This window comes from Heptranchias perlo, chromosome 9 (genome assembly GCF_035084215.1).
Source record: "Heptranchias perlo isolate sHepPer1 chromosome 9, sHepPer1.hap1, whole genome shotgun sequence".
Lineage (NCBI taxonomy): Eukaryota > Metazoa > Chordata > Chondrichthyes > Hexanchiformes > Hexanchidae > Heptranchias > Heptranchias perlo.
Window position 1 is genome coordinate 15,496,359 of NC_090333.1, and position 19,051 is coordinate 15,515,409.

Consider the following 19,051-nt stretch of genomic DNA (forward strand, 5'->3'; position numbering starts at 1 on the left):
CTCCCCGGTGGACGAGAGGAAGTGGCCTGCCTCTGCCACCACGAAGGCCTGGCTCGAGGTGGCAGAGGAGGTCACCAGCACCACCAACATATCACGCACCTGCATATAGCATAAGTAGGTCAGCCGAAGTGAGTACACTTACTCATTCCCCTACACTCCGTCTGCCACATCACCGCCCCCACCCCACATCTCCTTCTGCACTGCCAACACTACTCTATCACATCACTCCTCACTCCCACTCAAAGTTCATCCTCATCTTACCTGCACTTGCTCACCTCGCCAGTACACATCCCACCACTACCACTCAACCCAATCCTCATACAATCTCATGGCTCTGTCTCATACTCACCCTCTCATGCATCTCTTTCACAGTCAGCCTCACCCAACTTGCCACTACCTGTGCTGCAGCCACAGGGCAGGCATCACATATGTGCAGTAGGAAGCGTAAGGCAAACATGTCGTGAGCATGAAGGGGATGCACAAGGGTGTTTGAGGGTTTGTCATGGTTTTTACTTATATTTGATTTCTGAGCAACTCACATTACATATTATATTGTCACCACTACTGCCACATCTTTGCAAATTTTGTCTGGTTTGCGCAATAATGCCCTTTCCTGAGGATCACCATGAAGACCCACACCTGATGCCACCCATTGTGTCACTGCAGAGTGGGTGTAGGTGTATTTGCAGGGCTCTTTTGTGCAGACGACTGAGATGTCGGTGATGTCCCCGGTGGCACCTTGGAAGGATGTGGAGGAGAAGTTGTTGAGGGCAGTGGTGACTTTGACAGCGACAGGTAAGAAGATGGTGCTCAGGCCAGCCGGGAGCAGCTCGGCATGAAGGAGGCTGCAGATGTCCACGACTACATGTCAAGTCACTCTGAGCCTCCGTGTGCACTGCTGCTGAGAGAGGTCCAGGAAGCTGAGCCTCAGTCAGTAGACCCTGTGGCGAGGATAGTGCCTTCTGCGATGCATCTCTCTCTGCGGTTGCCCTCCCTCCTGCTGTGCAGGTGGATGTGTCACAGCACTGTGTTGTGGAGCTCCACGTGTCAGAGGTGGACGGCGTGGCTGGCAAGGCTGGTGATGCTGTTCGTCCTCCGAGGAGGTCATGACTGCAGCTATGGCGGCCCCCATCCAGAAGATGTACATTTGAGGGGGTCGCAAGGTAGGCAAATGTGTCTGCACACCGGGGTTGAGGTTGCAAGTTTGTGAATTTGATTGTTAGGAGGAGGGTGCAGGCCAAACTTTGTCCAAAGTGACAGAGTGGCCTCCTGCAATGAGTGAGGGTCCCCCCACCCCACCTGTCAAATGGAACTTTGCAGCTGCAACATGTCCATTTCAACTGGGAGTGTTTCCCCCAGTACGGGAAACAGTCTCAGTTTGGATGAATCTCCCACCCCTCCTAAAATATCCTACAAATCAGGTCTGCAAACGACCTGAACTATCTAATTAATTGGTTAAAGTGGGATCCCAGCGGCTTAAATTGCCGGCGGGAGTCCCGCATGCAGGGGCTGCACACGCATCTAAGCACGTCACTTGGGAACCCGGAAGTGGGTGGGTTGGAGCCAGGCTCCGGACCTGCCCCGGGAATCCACGATTTTCGGAGCCCCCCTGCCACGAACCCGCCGGCTCGGACGTCCAAAAATCGAGCCCATTCAGTACAAAAGCAAGGAAGTTATGTTAAACCTTTATAAATCACTAGTTAGGCCTCAGCTGGAGTATTGTGTACAATTTTGAGCACCACACTTTAGGAAGGCGTTGGAGAAGGTGCAGAGGCTATTTACTAGAATGATCCCAGACTTCAGTTATGTGGAGAGACTGGAGAAGCTGTGATTGTTCTCCTTAGAGCAGAGAAGGTTAAGGGGAGATTAAATAGAGGTGTTCAAATTCATGAAGGGTTTTGATAGAGTAAATAGGGAGAAACTGTTTCCACTGGCAGGAGGGTCAGTAACCAGAGGATGCAGATTTAAGACAATTGGAAAAAGAACCAGAGGGTAGATGAGAATTTTTTTTTAAACGCAGCAAGTTGCTGTCATCTGGAATTCACTGCCTGAAAGGGTGTTGGAAGTGAATTCAATAGTAACTTTCATAAGGGAATTGGATATATACTTGAAAAGGAAAAATTTGCAGGGCTATGGGGAAAGAACAGGGGAGTGGGACTAATTGGATAGCTCAAAGAGCCAGCACAGGCATGATGGGCCGAATAGCCTCCTTCTGCGCTGTATGATTCTATGATTTTGCCAACGTTAATTTGGAGACGGTTCAGTTTATCCATTAAAACCAAGCATGATCCTGTATTTCCCTGTTGTCTACACATGCACTTTTCAGAGGAAACACTGGAGGGCAAGCAGGTGTAAGCACCTTTCTCATTATGATTCCTCTACTTCCTAGCTTGGGGACACTAAAGGCAATTTTAGCATCTCAGTGTCACTCTTTCTAAAGTTGGTTAACTCAGAACAGATGAGGAATCAAAACAGGATCTTCCTGGTCTCTATAGCTCAGTACCACATCATGTAGTATATTTACTTACGCAGCACTCTGGGAACATACATTTTAAGGATGGGGGATTAATTACAATGTAGGGAAGCTTTTAATTTTAAACATATTAATAGTATTAAAGTTCAAATTTAACAGGAATTAACTCCCTAGTAGATTTTCCACTTTTGTTAATTAGCTTTCCAGCCACTTGAAGAGGACTGTTAGGTTCATAAATCTGTCATGTGTCAACCTGATATGTGAGGTTTTGATTGTGTTTATAAATTGCAGTACTGCTTCAGGTCCCAAAATTGCTGAGACCTGCCTCTGAATCCACACAGTTGACAAGAGGGAACACGTAGCTTCAGTGTAATTGATGGCATGGTCTGTTGCTTAGCTACCTGCAGATCCTGACTTGGCATCTGCAGGTTCAAAATGCTTGCCTTTTTAAAAAAAAAGACAGGTGACATATTGTGATGGTAAAAGGTATCATTTTTAAACCCACATAGTTTTGAGATTCCATACAACCCTCCGGCTGGGTTGTATGAAATCTCAACTATATGAGTTCAAAAATGATGACTTGTGCTCTTTGTGCTTGTGAGGGCTGACTGGAAAAGATGTCAGAGTTTGATCTCATAATTCTATTGACCAAAATCCACAGTTTTATATTAAGTCTGTCCAAATGCTATTACACTTTGCAAAATCCAGCCTTAGACATTTTCAACACTTGAGTCGATATAAATTAGGCTTTCAAATTAATATAAAATTATTCATAATATCATGCAGTATTTAGCAGATATTTAATGTTTTTGCTTTTATAACATCTAAAATGTTATTAATGGTTTCTCTTTTTTTTTCAGATCACTAGTCCCATGATGCAATTTTTTTTCTTCTGTTATTGTAGAATTTCCACAAAATGTTTGCAGGAGGTTCAGCCTACAAAAATATTGATTAGAAATTACATTTATTATATCAAGTTACAGACAAATTTGCTCTGACCTGCACTACGTGCAAGTTGGGTGGCTACCATTTCTGTACTGTATGTAAAAGCTATAAAACCTTATATAACAGTGAAATTTTACTTGCCATGACAAACTTTCTCAGTGTTGGCTGTGTAACAGACAAAGCTTTGATTAGATGGAGAAAGTAGCAAATTTCTGAAACTGTGTATTAGTTCTGTGCATATGCACCTAGAATCTTGGAATGGTTGCAGCACGGAAGGAGGCCATTTGGCCCGACGAGTCCATGCCGGCTCTCTGCAAGAACAATCCAGCTAGTCCCATGCCCCCACCCTTTTCCCCGTAGCCCTGCAATTTTTTTTCCTTCAAGTACTTATCCAATTCCCTTCCCACATAAAGCTTGTGATCCTGGGGGTTTCTTTGGTGACTGAGTAACTGTACCTGTCTGTTGTGGTACTGGTCCATACAAACCAAGAAGGCTCCAGATTTGATTTCTGGTCTGTGTTGATCTTAGTTGGACAGTTGTGGCACATTATAGTTGGCTTTGGTGTTCCTGGTCTATCGATGGAGATAAGTAGGGGTAAATTTTAACCTCCAAGAACGGGTAGATTGGGGGTGGGTTAAAACAAATTTTTGGAGCGGGACCCCATCCCGGCTCCAACTTGCCCACTTCTGGGTTTAACCCAGGCATTTTTGTATGCGTGTGCACAGCAGACTCTAGGAAGTCCCGTCCCCACTTAAAGCCGGTGGGTCGATATTTAAAGGGGCAACGTACCTTATTGAAATACTTGAGGTAATATTTTGTGTATTGGAAAATTAAAATGAATTTAACCGTACCTGTTCGGATTTCCCATCGCTTCCGATTCACGTCAGGTAAAAGCAGGCGGGAAGGGCCAGATCCATGAGGTCAGTGCCTTTATTGCACTGCTTGTGGGCCCAGAGGAGCAGGAGTGCCTCATCCAGGCCCAACAAGCTCACCTGGCCGACGACCCCCCCCCCCCCCCCCACACTTACCTCCGACTCTTCACCCGACCTCCAAGTCTCGGCCTATCCGATCTCCTCCCTCCGATTCCTAGCTGACAGCAGCCAGCCTGTCAATCAGGCTAGCTGCCGGGCTTGAAACCTGGAAGTTAAATTTATTGGCCTCAGATCGCGACCCGCATCTGGGTTTCGCATCTGAAAATCTCCCCTTTCCGGCTCAAAGTGAAAATTCTGCCCATGATTTCTGCTCCTGATCACTATCCAGTGGTGACTTTGGGAACATCAGGTCAGGACAGAATTGGGTGTGGCTGTAATCCCTCCCCATCCCCACTGTTCAAGCGGCCTTCTAACACTCACTATATGGGCTGCAAACGGCACTTAGACAAGCTACTAGAATTATATTATTGACCATGAGTCACTCCTAAGGGGAGAAAATAAGAGAAAGCCACAAGACTGGTGATCCTGAAGTTTCTAAGGAAATTGTCACATTTTGACCGCTATGGTCTTACGAAGGGCAGAATATGCTGCCACCCCGCTCCCAAATTTTTGGAAAATAACATTGTGAGGAAGTGTTAATGCAAAGCTTCTTTACAAGTTATCAGGTTTTTTTGGCAGTTGACTAGAGATACTGCTTTCCATTGATCTGTGAGGTGCATTTGGTTATTTCTTATTGATTAAGTAATGAAAGTAGGGCCTAGATTTTCACTATATGTGGGTCGTGGTTTGTCCATAATAGGAATGTTAATCCGAGTTGCATGTCAAGGGAATTGATATATTGGATTTTTTTCTCTAGAATTTAGCGTATCTAAGTTCATACTAAACAGGCTCCATTGTACTGACAATCTACAAGAACATAAGAAAATCCAGAGTGAGCAAAGGCCATTCAACCCATCAAGCCCTCTCTATCCAGAACCTATGTATGATTATTCTATCATAGATTCCACTCTACCCTGCCCCGCCCACACCAACTGTTGATCCCCCACTTTAGGAACCACTCATTTCAACATTGTATATTATTTCACATTATATAAGAAATTGTGACTAGCTTACTTATTAAATTACAAGGTACACTATCCTTTAAATTGTACTACAATAAATAACTGATAGCATGCTCATGTATAATATCTATGAACATGTTATCACAAAATAATCATGTGATCAGGATTAATGTTGTATAGTATATTTTAACAAAAAATACTTAGAATCATTACAAATTATAGCGCTTAATGAGGCCATCCAACCCATCGCATCTATACCGGAACGAACTCTTCAACTGGAACCATTTACTTTAATCCCATTTTCCTGCCCTTTCCTGTATTCTTTTATAGTCTTCCTCAAATACTTATATAAAAGCAAGTCCTTTCCTTTCCATTCAATTCCCTTTTAAACAATGTTATAGCATTTCATGTTTTAATAGCCCTGTGTGAAAACATTTCTTCCAACTTCCCCTTCATTCTTGTGATAATCCTAAATCCATGACCCCTTGTTATCAATTAGCCAACCAATGGAAACAAATTTTCACTATTTACCCTCTCAAAACCTTTAATAATTTTGAAAACCTCTATTATATTCTGCCCTTAACCTTCTCTGTTCCAAATGATAAAAGACCCAATTTTTTTTGCCTCTTTGTTACAGTAACCTATTATTCATGGCATCATTCCAGTGCATCTTTGAAGTGCTCTTTCCATGGCTCTAATTATTCCTTTTGTTAGTTTGAATTATCTCTTAGAAACTTAAATTTTGTTAATGTAGAAAATAAAATTTTCAGCTTTGTTTCCACAAAAGTGCTATAATATTACTTAGATATTTAAAATTTTTTGTTACTTAAAGGGGAAATGCATCTCCTAATTTTATAGCTCTAATTTAAAAAAAAAATTCAGATCTGCCTGCACCCGAGTAGGCCTGCCTTTTCACATTGATTAAGGCCCAGGGATGTAGTCCACTGATGCCAGCTATCAACTCAATTAATAGGCAACTGTATTGACAGACTAGGGATCAGAATTCTTTTAACTTCTACCAAAGACAGCATTTATTCCCTACACAGTACATTGCTTTATCCATTTTCAGCCAGTACTCTTGCAAATGATTTTTAGTGGAATGAATTCTAACAGTGTAGTTTTACAAAATACAAATTAATGCCAAATTGTGGTTTCAAGATCTGTCTGTGTAAACGGTTCCGTGAAACCGTGACACTCTCTTCTCACAATTACAACTTGAAATCATGTGATTCTGTGAAAAGTTTCAGGTAAAGTGCCAAGCAGGGAGAGAGGCCTCTGTGAGCCGAAAAGCTCATAACAGCAAAATCAGCAGCTTCATTTGTGTTCTGGCCCCTTGGTCTTCCTTTTCACATCCTCACAAAATGAAAACTAAGAAGGAGGAGAGGAATTAATTTTGATGAAAACTGCACAATAACTAAGTATAAAGCACATGTCCCAATCTTACAATTCCGTCTGAATTAATTGTGACAAGATAATCACTCCAGTAGCGGCAGATAAAAGACTTGATCTGACAGCAAGCATGAGAAAACTCTTCTGTTGTGCTTTAAACAAGGCTATATTATCGTTTTCTTCAAGTCCCACTCTGAAATATGTGAATAAAGTGTTGCTACTAGTTAATTTATCCAACTTTTCTGAACAAGTGAAAATTTTGCAATCCCTAATTTAGAGAATATATAGTAAAGTTACATGATTTGCAATTACAGTAGAGCATAAACTGTAATTGTAATCTTATTATCACCATGAGCTCAGGAAACTAGGAAGATCCTTTTTCTTTAAATATAACATTGAATAAAAGCCTGGATCTTTGCACTGAGACTGCCTGTAAATACCAATGTTAGTATAAATAGGAAAAAGTACACGTTATGAAAATTACAAGCCAGTAGGGAAGTCACCATCCTACACTATTACTATTAGCTTAAACATGTTAGCAAATCCGTACCACTCAAAGATGGTGACAAAATGTCAGTCACATAGAAAAAATGCTGCAAAAGTTGTAATTTTTGTTACTAACAACAGCTGCTGGGTGGAAAACTTCAACTTTTTGTATAAGATAAAAAACTACAGTAAGTGATTAGAATAAATATTGAACAATGGCCTTGTGTAGTGTACATTTTTTCTTAATGGAACAGTCTATCTCGTGATTTCCTGCTCACTGGATTTGCTGACATTCATATTACTTTGAGGATTATTTCATTCAAAAAGAATAAGGACTATTACACATAAAGATGAGTATTAACACACAGCCACACAGTCCTTACACACAGTTTTTTTCTGCATGGCACAACAGTCTCTAAGGACATCTGCATAGTAAAAAAAAAAGAGCTGCATTCATTTAGTGCCTTATCTCAAAAATGTTGTATAAGCAAGATATGCAAACTATACCACTTCCTTTTGCTTCCAGCATTCAGTTTGTTCTTTTTTGCAAAAAATCCCATGCTTTTTAATTCTGTACATGTAGTTCTAGTTAGATGAGTTAGTCATTCGACACAGGTTTTACTGTATTTAACTGCATTTTTAAAAAAAATTTCCAGAGGTGCAGCCAAATGCTGTCAAAATATCTGAATTTGGGTTTAGTTAATGTCAACTTGAATTCTTTATAGTGTATTATATGATTATGTGACCAATCTTATAATGAACAACAGACAATAAGGACATCTGAAAATGCCTCAGTAAAACAAATGAGTTACATTCACATAGCCAACACAGAAGTGCTAGGCTGTGGCTTCCTTCTGTGCAGTAAGCGCCATTGGTTCTATCTGTCTCATTTATACTCGTGCTCAGTTACCTTTAATACTCTTTTTTACAAGAAACAAATTCCCTTTTAAAACAATGTATGAACTCTGCTTCAACAATGGTATGTGGCAGAGAATTCCACATTATAACCACCCTGTGTGTAAAGAATTTTTTTCTAACTTCCCTTTAATTCTTTTTGTGATTCTTAAATTTGTTCCCTTTTGTTAACATCCAGTGGAAACAACCAATCACTATTTACTCTATTATAACCTGTCAGAATCTTGCAAATCATTATTAAGCACCCCTTGTCCTTCTCAACTGTAGTACAAAAAAAGCTCTAATTTTTCAAGTCTCTCAAGTGCAGCTTGGCTCAGTGGTAGCACTCTCACCTTTAAGTCAAAGTTCAAACCCCACTCCAGGACTTGACCACATAAATCTAAACTGGCACTTCAGCACAGTATTGTGGGAGTGCTGTTTTGGTGGAAGTGCTGTCTTTTGGATGAGATTAAACTGAGGTCCCATATGCCTATTCAAGTGGATGTAAAAGAAACAGTGACACTTTTTCAAAGAACATAGTTCTATCTTGTGTTCGATCCAACTTTCATTCCTCAACCAACACCACAAAATACATTAATTGGTCATTCATCTCATTGCTGTTTTGTGGAATCTTGCTGGTCATAATACTCCAACTGTGACCTAAGATTTTGTACAAGTTCAGCATTACCTCCTTCATGCTGTACTTTATGCCTCTGGATATAAAACCAAGGATCCAGTTGCTTCTGTATTTAAACTGTGTTTCATTTCTCTATTCTTACTTATAAAATGTTAAAATGTAAGGAATCTTACAACACCAGGTTATAGTCCAACAGTTTTATTTGAAAATGTGACTGCAGGACATAGATAAACAATGGTGTTCATCATTAATACCAAATGATAACCCCATTTTGGTGTTATCAACAAATTGTTCCCTCAATCCGCATGTGTGCGTAGCCCCAAAACAGATTACTCGCTATAACTTTCCAGTCTGAGAAACTTTCTTTTACCCCTCTACGTTTTGCTTTCTGTCCTCCAATGATCTCTATTCATTTAGTCACAATCCCCTTAATTCCATGTGCTAATATCTTTGCCATAATTCTCAACTGCTTTTTGAAACTTCATTTCCTTTATCTGAGTGACCAGCTCTGTATCTCAGCAGCTCAAAGAACAGCACTATGTGCAACCAAAGGTGTGTGTGGTCAGTGTTGGGCTAAAGCCACTCACAATACTGATAATGTTGATAATCTGCAGCAGTGCAAAAGTTTGTCATATGATCCTAGAAATGAGTCAGTGAAGAGGCTTAGCTACTGATCTGTTGAGCAGCAGCAGCAAAATTGTGAATAAAAATAAAAATCTGCAAGTCCTAGAACTCTGAAATAAAACCCACAGAAAGTGCTGGAAATACACAGTAGGTCAGTCAGCATTTGTAAAGAGAAAAAAAGAGGTTATGACATTTTGGGTGCTTACTACTTCATTCTGATGAAGGATACAAACCGAAAACAGTAAAATTGGGAATCCAACTTGGTGTACAGATCCTGATGGTTCATATTGCTAGAAGTGGCGGAAGGATTCAGTGTACAAAAACGTACAATGTGGGTGAAACAAAATAAATACTTGTATATTAATATTGGCATAATTGTTTAATAAGTCAGGAAGCTAACCATCCACAAATTTAAAGTTGTCAAAATTAGGAAATTGTTGGGAGTAGTAAATATTACTGACAACAGTGACACATTGCAACTCAAGTTAAATGTAGGGAATTTTTTTTTGAGAATCATATAGGAAAAAACGTCACATTTTTGAACTAAAAATTAGTGATCACCAATCCAATGAGTGATACTTGCCAGTCTATAGTGAATTGGTTTCCTTTTGAAAAATGTGGGGAACAAAGTGACTTTCTGCTGAGTTTTGACCAAAAAGGTGTTTGTCTGGTTATTGATTTTGTACAGGAATTGAACTATCAGTTAACTCATAACCACCTTTATAAAACACTGCTTCGGCTACAACTGGAGTATCGTGTCCAATTCTGGGCACTGCACTTTAGGAATGATGTGAAGATCTTAGAGAGGGTGTAGAAAAGATATACTAGAATGGTTCCAGGGATGAGGGACCTCAGTCACATGGATAGACTGAAGAAGCTGGGGATGTTGTCTTGGAACAGAGAAGGTTGAGAGGAGATTTGACAGAGGTGTTCAAAATCATGAGGGGTCTCGACAGAGTAGATAGAGAGAAACAGTTCCCATTGGCGGAAGAGTCAAGAACCAGAAGTCACAGATTTAAAAGGTGATTGGCAGAACCAAAGGCAACGAGGAAAAACTTTTTTATGCAGCGAGTGGTTATGATCTGGAATGCATTGCTGGGGAGGCAGATTCAATCCTGGCTTTCAAAAGGGAATTGGATAAGTACTCGAAGGGAAAAAAAATTGCAGGGCTAGGTGAAAGGGTCAGGGAGTGGGACTAGCTGGATTGCTCTTGGAGAGCAGGTGATCCAGTGCCTGCTCTCCTTCTATGCTGCAACTATTCTATGATAACAGGACAGCCCCGATAAGACACGGGTGGTGTACCGTTAAATTCTGTCCTCCTTGCTAGCATATGAAAATAATAATTAATATTAAATTTTATCTGACAAACAGACCAAAGGTGTGCACATTATTTTAAATATGGTTGCTGTATACTGGATTTCGGTTGTGATGAGCGGGAGGAGCTAGTTGATAAAAGTCATTCTGTCCCGCCCTGGGGCGGAGGGGGGAACAGTTAATGTGAGGGACCCGGGAGGCGCCAGTGACTGAGGAGGAGGAGGAAGAAGAAGGAGAAGAAATGGACGGGCTGAGAGGAGCGAGCCGGGGTTGGGGCGTCAGCGACACGGACGGGTTGAGAGGGTCGAGCCGGGCCTGGGTCTCCACGGACTCGGAAGGACTGCGAGGTAGGACGTATGGGGAAAGCGGCCGCTTTTTTTGTGTGTGTGTGTGTGTGTGTGTGTGGCCGCATTTTCTTTTCAAACCGCCGAGTCTTCGGGCCTCGGGGAACAGGCGTGCTGGCAACACCGCGTGCCATCCCATCCGGAGTCGCCGAAAATGGGGCTTCGAGCTGTGTTAGGAGCGAGGCGTCGCGCAATCGGCGGGCCCGGTCTCTCTTTCCCCCCTCCTTTTCTCTCTCTCTCTCTCTGTGTGCGGCTGAGGGTCGGCGACTAGTGGTGCGGCCGATCGGGTCGGGGGCGAGTTTCCTGTTTAAAATGGCGGCTGTTTTGTTTAGGTCCAAATGCACCGAGTAAAATTCTCCACACTCGCGCGAGGCAGCGGGCGGTCAACACAACGCAACCTTACCGTCTGTTTCCCGCTTCTCCTCTACCCGTATGTTGTAATCATCGCCGATTCCCGATCTGTTTTTTTTTAAAAATAAAATGTATATAATTATCAGTAAATATGTGTATTTAACCTCAAAGTCTATTCATCCCTGGGATTGTCGGGAACCATTTTAAAGATCAGTTGGTGGCAGAGCCTCGACTCCCACGTTGCCCAGCGGCTGCTTTTGAACCAGGGAATTTCCACCGGGAATTCAGTTAATAGCTGCCCCCCCCCCCCCCATATTACATTAAATGCGTGAAATATGACTGCCTGATAATTTTTTTTAATCTCACATACTGGACACGGGTGGTAATATTTATTAAGTTTCCCATGTTTTATAGCTTAGTTCCTTATTAGTTGTGCCCCTCTTTTTTTAAAAAAGGACACTCCTTATGGATTTTATTAGAAAAGGCACACATCCACGCTATATATAATTGTGTATTTAAATTATTCAATTGAGTTATTTAATAATTATAAAACGAAGCACAAAAATTGCTAGGAAGATAGGTTAATATGGTCTCCTTACCTAAGGAAAGATGTACTTGCCTTAGAGGGGGTGCAACGAAGCTTCACTAGATTGATTCCTGGGTTGAGAGGGTTGTCCTATGAAGAGAGATTGTGTAGAATGGGCCTGTATTCTCTGGAATTTAGGAGAATGAGAGGTGATCTCATTGAAACATATAACATTCTAAGAGGGCTTGACAGGATAGCTGCTGAGAGGCTGTTTCCCCTGGCTGGAGAGTCTAGAACTAGTGGTCATAGTCTCAAGATAAGGGGTCAGCCGTTTAGGACCAAGATGAGGAAACATTTCTTCACTCGGTCTTGAATCTTTGGAATTCTCTACCCCAGAGGGCTGTGGATGCTCAGTCGTTGAGTATATTCAAGACTGAGATCGATAGAGTTTTGGACATTAAGGGAATCAAGGGATATGGGGATAGAGCGGGAAAGTGGAGTTGAGGTAGATGATCAGCCACGATCTTATTGAATGGTGGAGCAGGCTCTAGGGGCCGTATGGCCTTTTCCTGTTTCTATTTCTTATGTTCTTATTTCAGGTGTTGTCCTTAGTTACAATACAGACATTAACCCCTCTAAATGATCAGCCTGCTTTTTTTTAAAGCATGTACTGCCTTTATTTTTAAATGTCCATCATTTCTGGTTTTCTTTATTTTTTTTATCCCAGCAGTTAGGTTAAGTGTTTGGAATAGATAATACAATTCTGGTTACCCACACTTTGTGCAATTAAAAGAGTGCCCTAATTTAAATGGGTAGGGTAATTGGGGAATTTGTCCAGGGTTGTATTATTTTTATCTGGGTGTAATTTAGGAAATGCAGGGATGTAGTTTGCCTGACTAATAAAGGGAACTATTCCTCAATATGTGTTGTAAGTCAATAGGCCAAATGACCCATCAGCCTGTGATTGATATAATCAAATCCCTATGCCAGAATTCAATTTTGAATACTGGGCTCACAATTGATCTTTTACCAATATGTTCCTAAAATTTGTCAAAAACAAAACAAGTTTTAAATTGTAGAAACATTGCAACTGGTATTTGTCAAAAGTGGGCTTAACCTATGACAAGGAGAGGGGATTCTGTCTGTGCAGAGTACATTTTTAAGTCGGGTTTTCCTGTGCAAACAGGGAATTCTAAATGAGGATCCTCTAACTGTGTGTATGTGAAAACCTTGCCCTGTCTGTTCTCTGGTGCATGCAGATGTTCCCAAATTTGTCTGAACCTCTGGACCAATGTAGAAGCATTGTAAGCTTTTAAGATAACCATGAAACTACAATGCCTTTGATCACCCACATATGAGATCCAAAACTCTTTGTGAACAAATGAAATTAGAGTAAATCAATTTGTTGCCCATATCTTAGAGATTGTTGGAGATTGGCACTGAGAGTTAAGTGGAGAGAAATGTAAATGATAAAATGGAGAGAGATAATGATGCATCATTTGTTTTGATATTTTATTTCTTGTAGCCATTACCAGCTCTCAGTACTTCCCTCAGCTTTTCATCCTTTTATTCTGAATCTCATTGACAGGATCCCAAGGTTAATAACAGAAATTACTAATATGAATGCACAAACCATGCATTCATGGAATTGACGTCAGCTGTTCAAAAATTCTTTGCACTGGAGGCAATAGGAAGCTCTTTTTTTAAAAAAAAAAGCTAACTATATATCAGACCCCTATAACACTGAACATTTGAAAAATATTGTTCTGGAGTGTAGAATTTATGATGTAAGATTTTTGTATTTAATTTTTTTTAAGTTCTTCAAATTGAAACAAACCTTTATTGTTTATTATGTCAACCGAGGCAAGGCCCTAGATGCTGAAGGGAACAAATTTTGCACGATGCCAGCATCAAGCATTCCCAGCTCAAAATAAATACAAAACATATGAAAAGTAAGACAGAAAAAGACCATCTGATCCTTTAAACAAGCCCCATCCAGACATGGTGCAGCCACATATACCATTGGTCCAGTCCCCTAATAACATAATATTCTGGAAGAGACATTTAGATTATATAGAGGCCCAATCCCATTACATATCTTAATGTAGGTTGAAACTCTACCTCTGTGTGCCAACTATATGCTTAAATTGTACAATGACTTGAGTTTTAATCAAAATAATGCTCTTGCCTATCTAGTCGTAGCCAGAGAATCTCCTGCAATGGCTTCTCTTCTCGCTCCCGCACCATTACCTCTAGAGTCCCACAGGGATCTATCCTTGGTCTCCTATTTCTCATCCACATGCTGCCCCCCCCCCCCCCCCCCGTGACCTCATCCAAAGACATAACATCAAGTTCCACGTGTACGCCGACTACATCCTGCCCTACATCACTGCCACCTCTCTCAATCCCTCTACTGCCTCTGTTGTCAGACTGCTTGCCTGACATCCAGTCCTGGGTGAGCCGAAATTTCCTCTAATTAAGGATTAGGAAGCCACATATTCCATTCCCTCGTCACTGATTCCATCCTCCTTCACTGAGATGGTCACTGTCTCAGGCTGAACTAGACTGTTCTCAACCTCTGTGTCCTGTTTGAGGCTGAGCTGAGTTTCTGACCCCATATCCTCTCCATCGCAAAGACCGCCTACTTCCATGTTCGTAACCGCCCGTCTCTGCCTCAGCCCAAGAGCCGCTGAAACTCTCATCCATGCTTTTGTTACCTCCAGACTTGACTATTCCAATGTTCTTCTGGCCGGCCTCCCATCTTCCACCATCCATAAACGTCAGCTCATTCAAAACTCTGCTGCCCGTATCCTAACTCTCAACAAGTCCTGTTCACCCATCATCCCTGTGCTCACTGACTTACATTGGCTCTTTGACCAACAGTGCCTTGATTTTAAATTGTAAACAATTTTACAACACCAAGTTATAGTCCAACAATTTTTATTTGAAATCTACAAGCTTTCGGAGGCTTCCTCCTTCCTCAGGTAAATGTTCAGGAGGCCATGCCTTCAGCTATCTAGATCCCAAGCTCCATAGTTCCTCGTTGTTTCTCTACTTTTTTCTCCTTTAAGATGCTCCATAAAACTTATCTCTTTAACCAAGCTTTTAGTCATCTGTCCTAATATCTCCTTGTTTGGTTCAGTGACAATTTTTGTCTGACTGCACTCCTGTGAAACACCTTGGGACGTTTTGCTAAAGGCGCTATAAAGTTGTTGTTCTTCTTGTGCTATGCTTATGTCTATCAGCATTTGAAAAGGGAAATCAGCTTAACATTTTGGGTTGTCAGACTCTAGAATATACGTGTTGAGTAGCAGAAGTTTATGAAAAATGTACAATCTGACTGGAATATATTCATGAACATTGCACACTTTGCACATTTTCCCTTCACAATCAGATACCCAGTGCATGTTCCTGATGAACCAAATAAGTGTTAATTTAAAATAGTACACAGGCTCCATCTAGTGATCATTGAGGGTGGTGCCTTCATTCTCCTTGTTACAAAGCCCTGATGTATGCTTCATATTTGTGATTTAATTCAAAATAAACTGGAAAGGAAACAAGTAAAACTAGTAGTTCCATTTTAATTCTCCATATTTCTGGTGCCAACTTGAAGGTACATTGAGCTTCTATTTCATTCAGTTGTATGATAAAATGAAATACTAGGTTGTCTTGGAAAACTGTACACTGAAGCCCTGCTACAATATACTTAATTGGCAAAATGTTTGTTATAGCAAGGTATTTATTTTGCTGAAGTGCAGTATTGGGGGTGTGGTGGCTGAGACTTGGTAGATGTCTGTAGCATTAGCATTTTTATTCAACCTCGCTACAAAGCCCTGTTGACACAATTCTTGTGCTCCTTATACCATGGATAGATCCAGTAATAGAGTACTCAGATTATGATAAGTATTTGAGGAGAGTGTGTAGCATCTGCTCACAAGTTTTACTTTGCTCCACATATCTGATTATACTTGTGAGATAAGATTTCTCACATTAGATAACATTACCTAACATGTGAGTAAACAAAAATATATTTGGGACTTGCTTAGTACAGCAACTGCTCTGGTTGCAGGTTGAGTCCTGTACTTGCAGTGCTGTGGCTGATTGAACATCGATGAGCTAATGGGTCGGAGCTCAATCCAAAATTGATGGGGACATAGCTTTGGTTTGTTGCAGCTCATAGTACACTAGACAATGCTCATTACAGAGACTGCATTTTTTAACTACCTGGTTGTGCTGCTGCACTGCAATGTTGTATTTAATTTTTCTCTTCAATTTGTTCCTCTCTTTTTCTCTTCCCCCCCCCCCCCCCCCCCCCCCACTTTTTGAGAAACGGTTTGATGGATGGCATTCATTCTGTTATGTCACCTAAGTGTTAGCAAATAATTCTTGTAAACAATTTTAGAACACCAGGTTATAGTCCAACAAATTTATTTTAAATTCCACAAGCTATCGGAGGCTTCCTCCTTCCTCAGGTGAACGGTGTGGAAAACTGTTTCCACACCGTTCACCTGAGGAAGGAGGAAGCTTCCGAAAGCTTGTGGAATTTAAAATAAATTTGTTGGACTATAACCTGGTGTTCTAAAATTGTTTACAATTGTCAACCCCAGTCCATCACCAGCACCTCCACATCACAAATAATTCTTGACAGGGCTAGCAGGTTATTTGTCTTTAGAGGGCGTCAAAGAAAGAACTTGTATTTATATAGCACCTTCACTACCTCACGACATCCCAAAGCACTTTGCAGGCAGTGAAATATTTTTGAAGTGTAGTCAATGTTGTATTGTAGGGAAGTAATGTATCAAAGCATTGTGATCATATTGTCCTTGGCTTCCATACTTCAAATAGGGACTACTGGATAGAGATCCTGGGCAAACTTTGCCCTCCTTTTCCAACACAATAGTCTCATAACCGCAGAACAGGCTGATATCAGCTAACTCAGCACAGACTAGAGATTGAACTTGGGTTCTTCCTGGTCTTTATTGCTCAGATTCTGTCTTTATTTCTCAGCCACTTGATAGCTATCTGAAATTTTAAGATGCAAAATTGTGGAACCTCATGCATTCTGAAAAGCCCTTGTCCACTTAGAGTTTCATTACATAGGAAGCCTTTGTGTCAGTTGCTGCAACAACAGCATTTCATTTGATGTGATAATGACCTATAAACAATCAGAAGGGCCTAGGTTCTGTGTTGTCAGCCTGATTGTACGAGATCCAGTAATGTAGAAAAACATCCCAAGGCCTAATAAAAAAAATGGTGAACCAAAAGAAATGGTAGGAGGAGTGAATAAATTCTTAGTCAAAGAGGTGCTTTTTAAGGAGTGTCTTAAAGGAGGAGAGGGAAATGGAGGCGGAGAGGTTTGGGGAGGGAATTTGAGCTTTGGGCCTAGCCAGATGAAGGTATACCCGCTAATGATGTAGTGAAGAGAGGAGGAACAAAAGGCCAGAATAAGCAAAACGAGGGTGAGGGGGGGGGGGGTAATGGTGCTGGAGGAGGTTACAGAGTTAGGAAGAGGTGAGACCATGAAGAGATTTAAAAACAGGGATGAGAATTTTAAATCAGAGGTGTTGAGGGATCAGGCACCACTGCAAGGTCAGCAGTAATGGGTATGGAACTTTGTGGGGGATAGGCTACAGGCAGCAAAATTTTGGATGGAAGGTTGGCCTGGAGAATATTGGAATAGTTGAATCTGGAGGTGACAAAGGCATGGATGGGACTTTCAGCAGCAGATGGACTAAAGTAGAGGCGGAGGCGAGCAATGTTACGGAAATGGAAGTAGGCGGTCTTTGTGATGGGAGGATATCAGTTGAAAGCTCAGCTTAAAGTTGAATCAGATGGCAAGGTTGTAGCAGTCTGGTGCAGCTTGAGATGATGGCCAGGGAGGAGGATGGAATCAGTGGCAAGGGTATGGCATTTGTGGCTAGGGTCAAAGATGATGGTTTTATTCTTAACAAAGCTTAACTGGCTTATCCAAGACTGGATGTCGGACAAGGAGTCTTGACAACACAGAACCTAGGCCCTTCTGGTTGTTTATGGGTCAGTATTATATCAGATGGTGCATTTACTCATTGAGCTGTACAGGCACTTCAACACCACTAACTCTATATAATGCACGTTATTGGCATTTGAGGCCAGCTCAACCCTAAAAGCTGTTAGAATGTTGGAATATGCTCCAGACTCATATTTCTGGTATATTATTATGTAGCTGATCAGTTTAAAATTAGCATGTTGGAAGAGTTGTCAACAATCCCAATGGAAACCATAAAAATTTCTACAAAATCATTAAAAATTGGGTTAATCTAAGAGCACTTAATCAGAAAACCCTCAGTAAGGCAATATTGTAGACATCTGAGAATTTTAGGGATTTCTTTTGGTTTATATTTGATTTGGCTATATCATAATTTGAATTTTCATTGGTGCACAGGTGGATCAGAATGGCTGAACAGCGGCACCAGCAGCAGTTGGAGTGCCAGGGATAACTGGAAAACAGGTGGGGTCTGAATAACTGAGCAACACCAGTTGGAGCACCGAGGGAACTGGAAAACAATCTGACTTCATTTGTCACTACCATTTTGAGTGATACACCAGCCATCTTATGTTTATTAGTACAAAAGCAAAATACTGCTGATACTAGAAATCTGAAATAAAAACTTCATTAATGTTCCTTATATTAAGTTTAGTATGGTTGGAAGCAATTTAAGAATGATCTGCAGTTTTCACACAATAGTAAGCCAACTTTGTTGTGATTTTTTGAAACAGTATTTTAAGAAAATTTGAACTAATTGGGTTCTTTATTTCGGAAAATTCAATTACATGCGAAATTGCCCCAGTTTACCATTGCACCGTTGTCATTAGGCTTATTTAGTGTGTTGGCACTAGTACACAATTCAGTACACCAAATTGCTCCTGCCACTGCGACTACCATTGACTCCTGTAGACTTCACTTTGGGGTTATACAGCTCAAAATGTTCTCTGCAGCCACAATTCAAGTTCAGAATGACAAAATCCCAGTCTCCAGTGATGAGTATTTTTAATCATTGGTATACTCGATATAAATAATATTTCTACCATGACTATC

General features: G+C 41.0%; 1 protein-coding gene across 1 annotated transcript in view; it reads left to right on the forward strand.

Moving 5' to 3' along the window:
• Nucleotides 1-10,948: 10,948 nt before the first annotated feature.
• The window catches only part of znf326 (zinc finger protein 326), a 39,924-nt gene continuing 31,821 nt past the window's right edge, over nt 10,949-19,051 (forward strand). The window contains exons 1-2 of the mRNA XM_067989907.1: nt 10,949-11,102; nt 18,398-18,463. Coding sequence (XP_067846008.1) covers nt 10,997-11,102; nt 18,398-18,463 — 172 coding nt within the window. The 5' untranslated portion in view covers nt 10,949-10,996. The remainder of the gene's footprint in view (nt 11,103-18,397; nt 18,464-19,051) is intronic.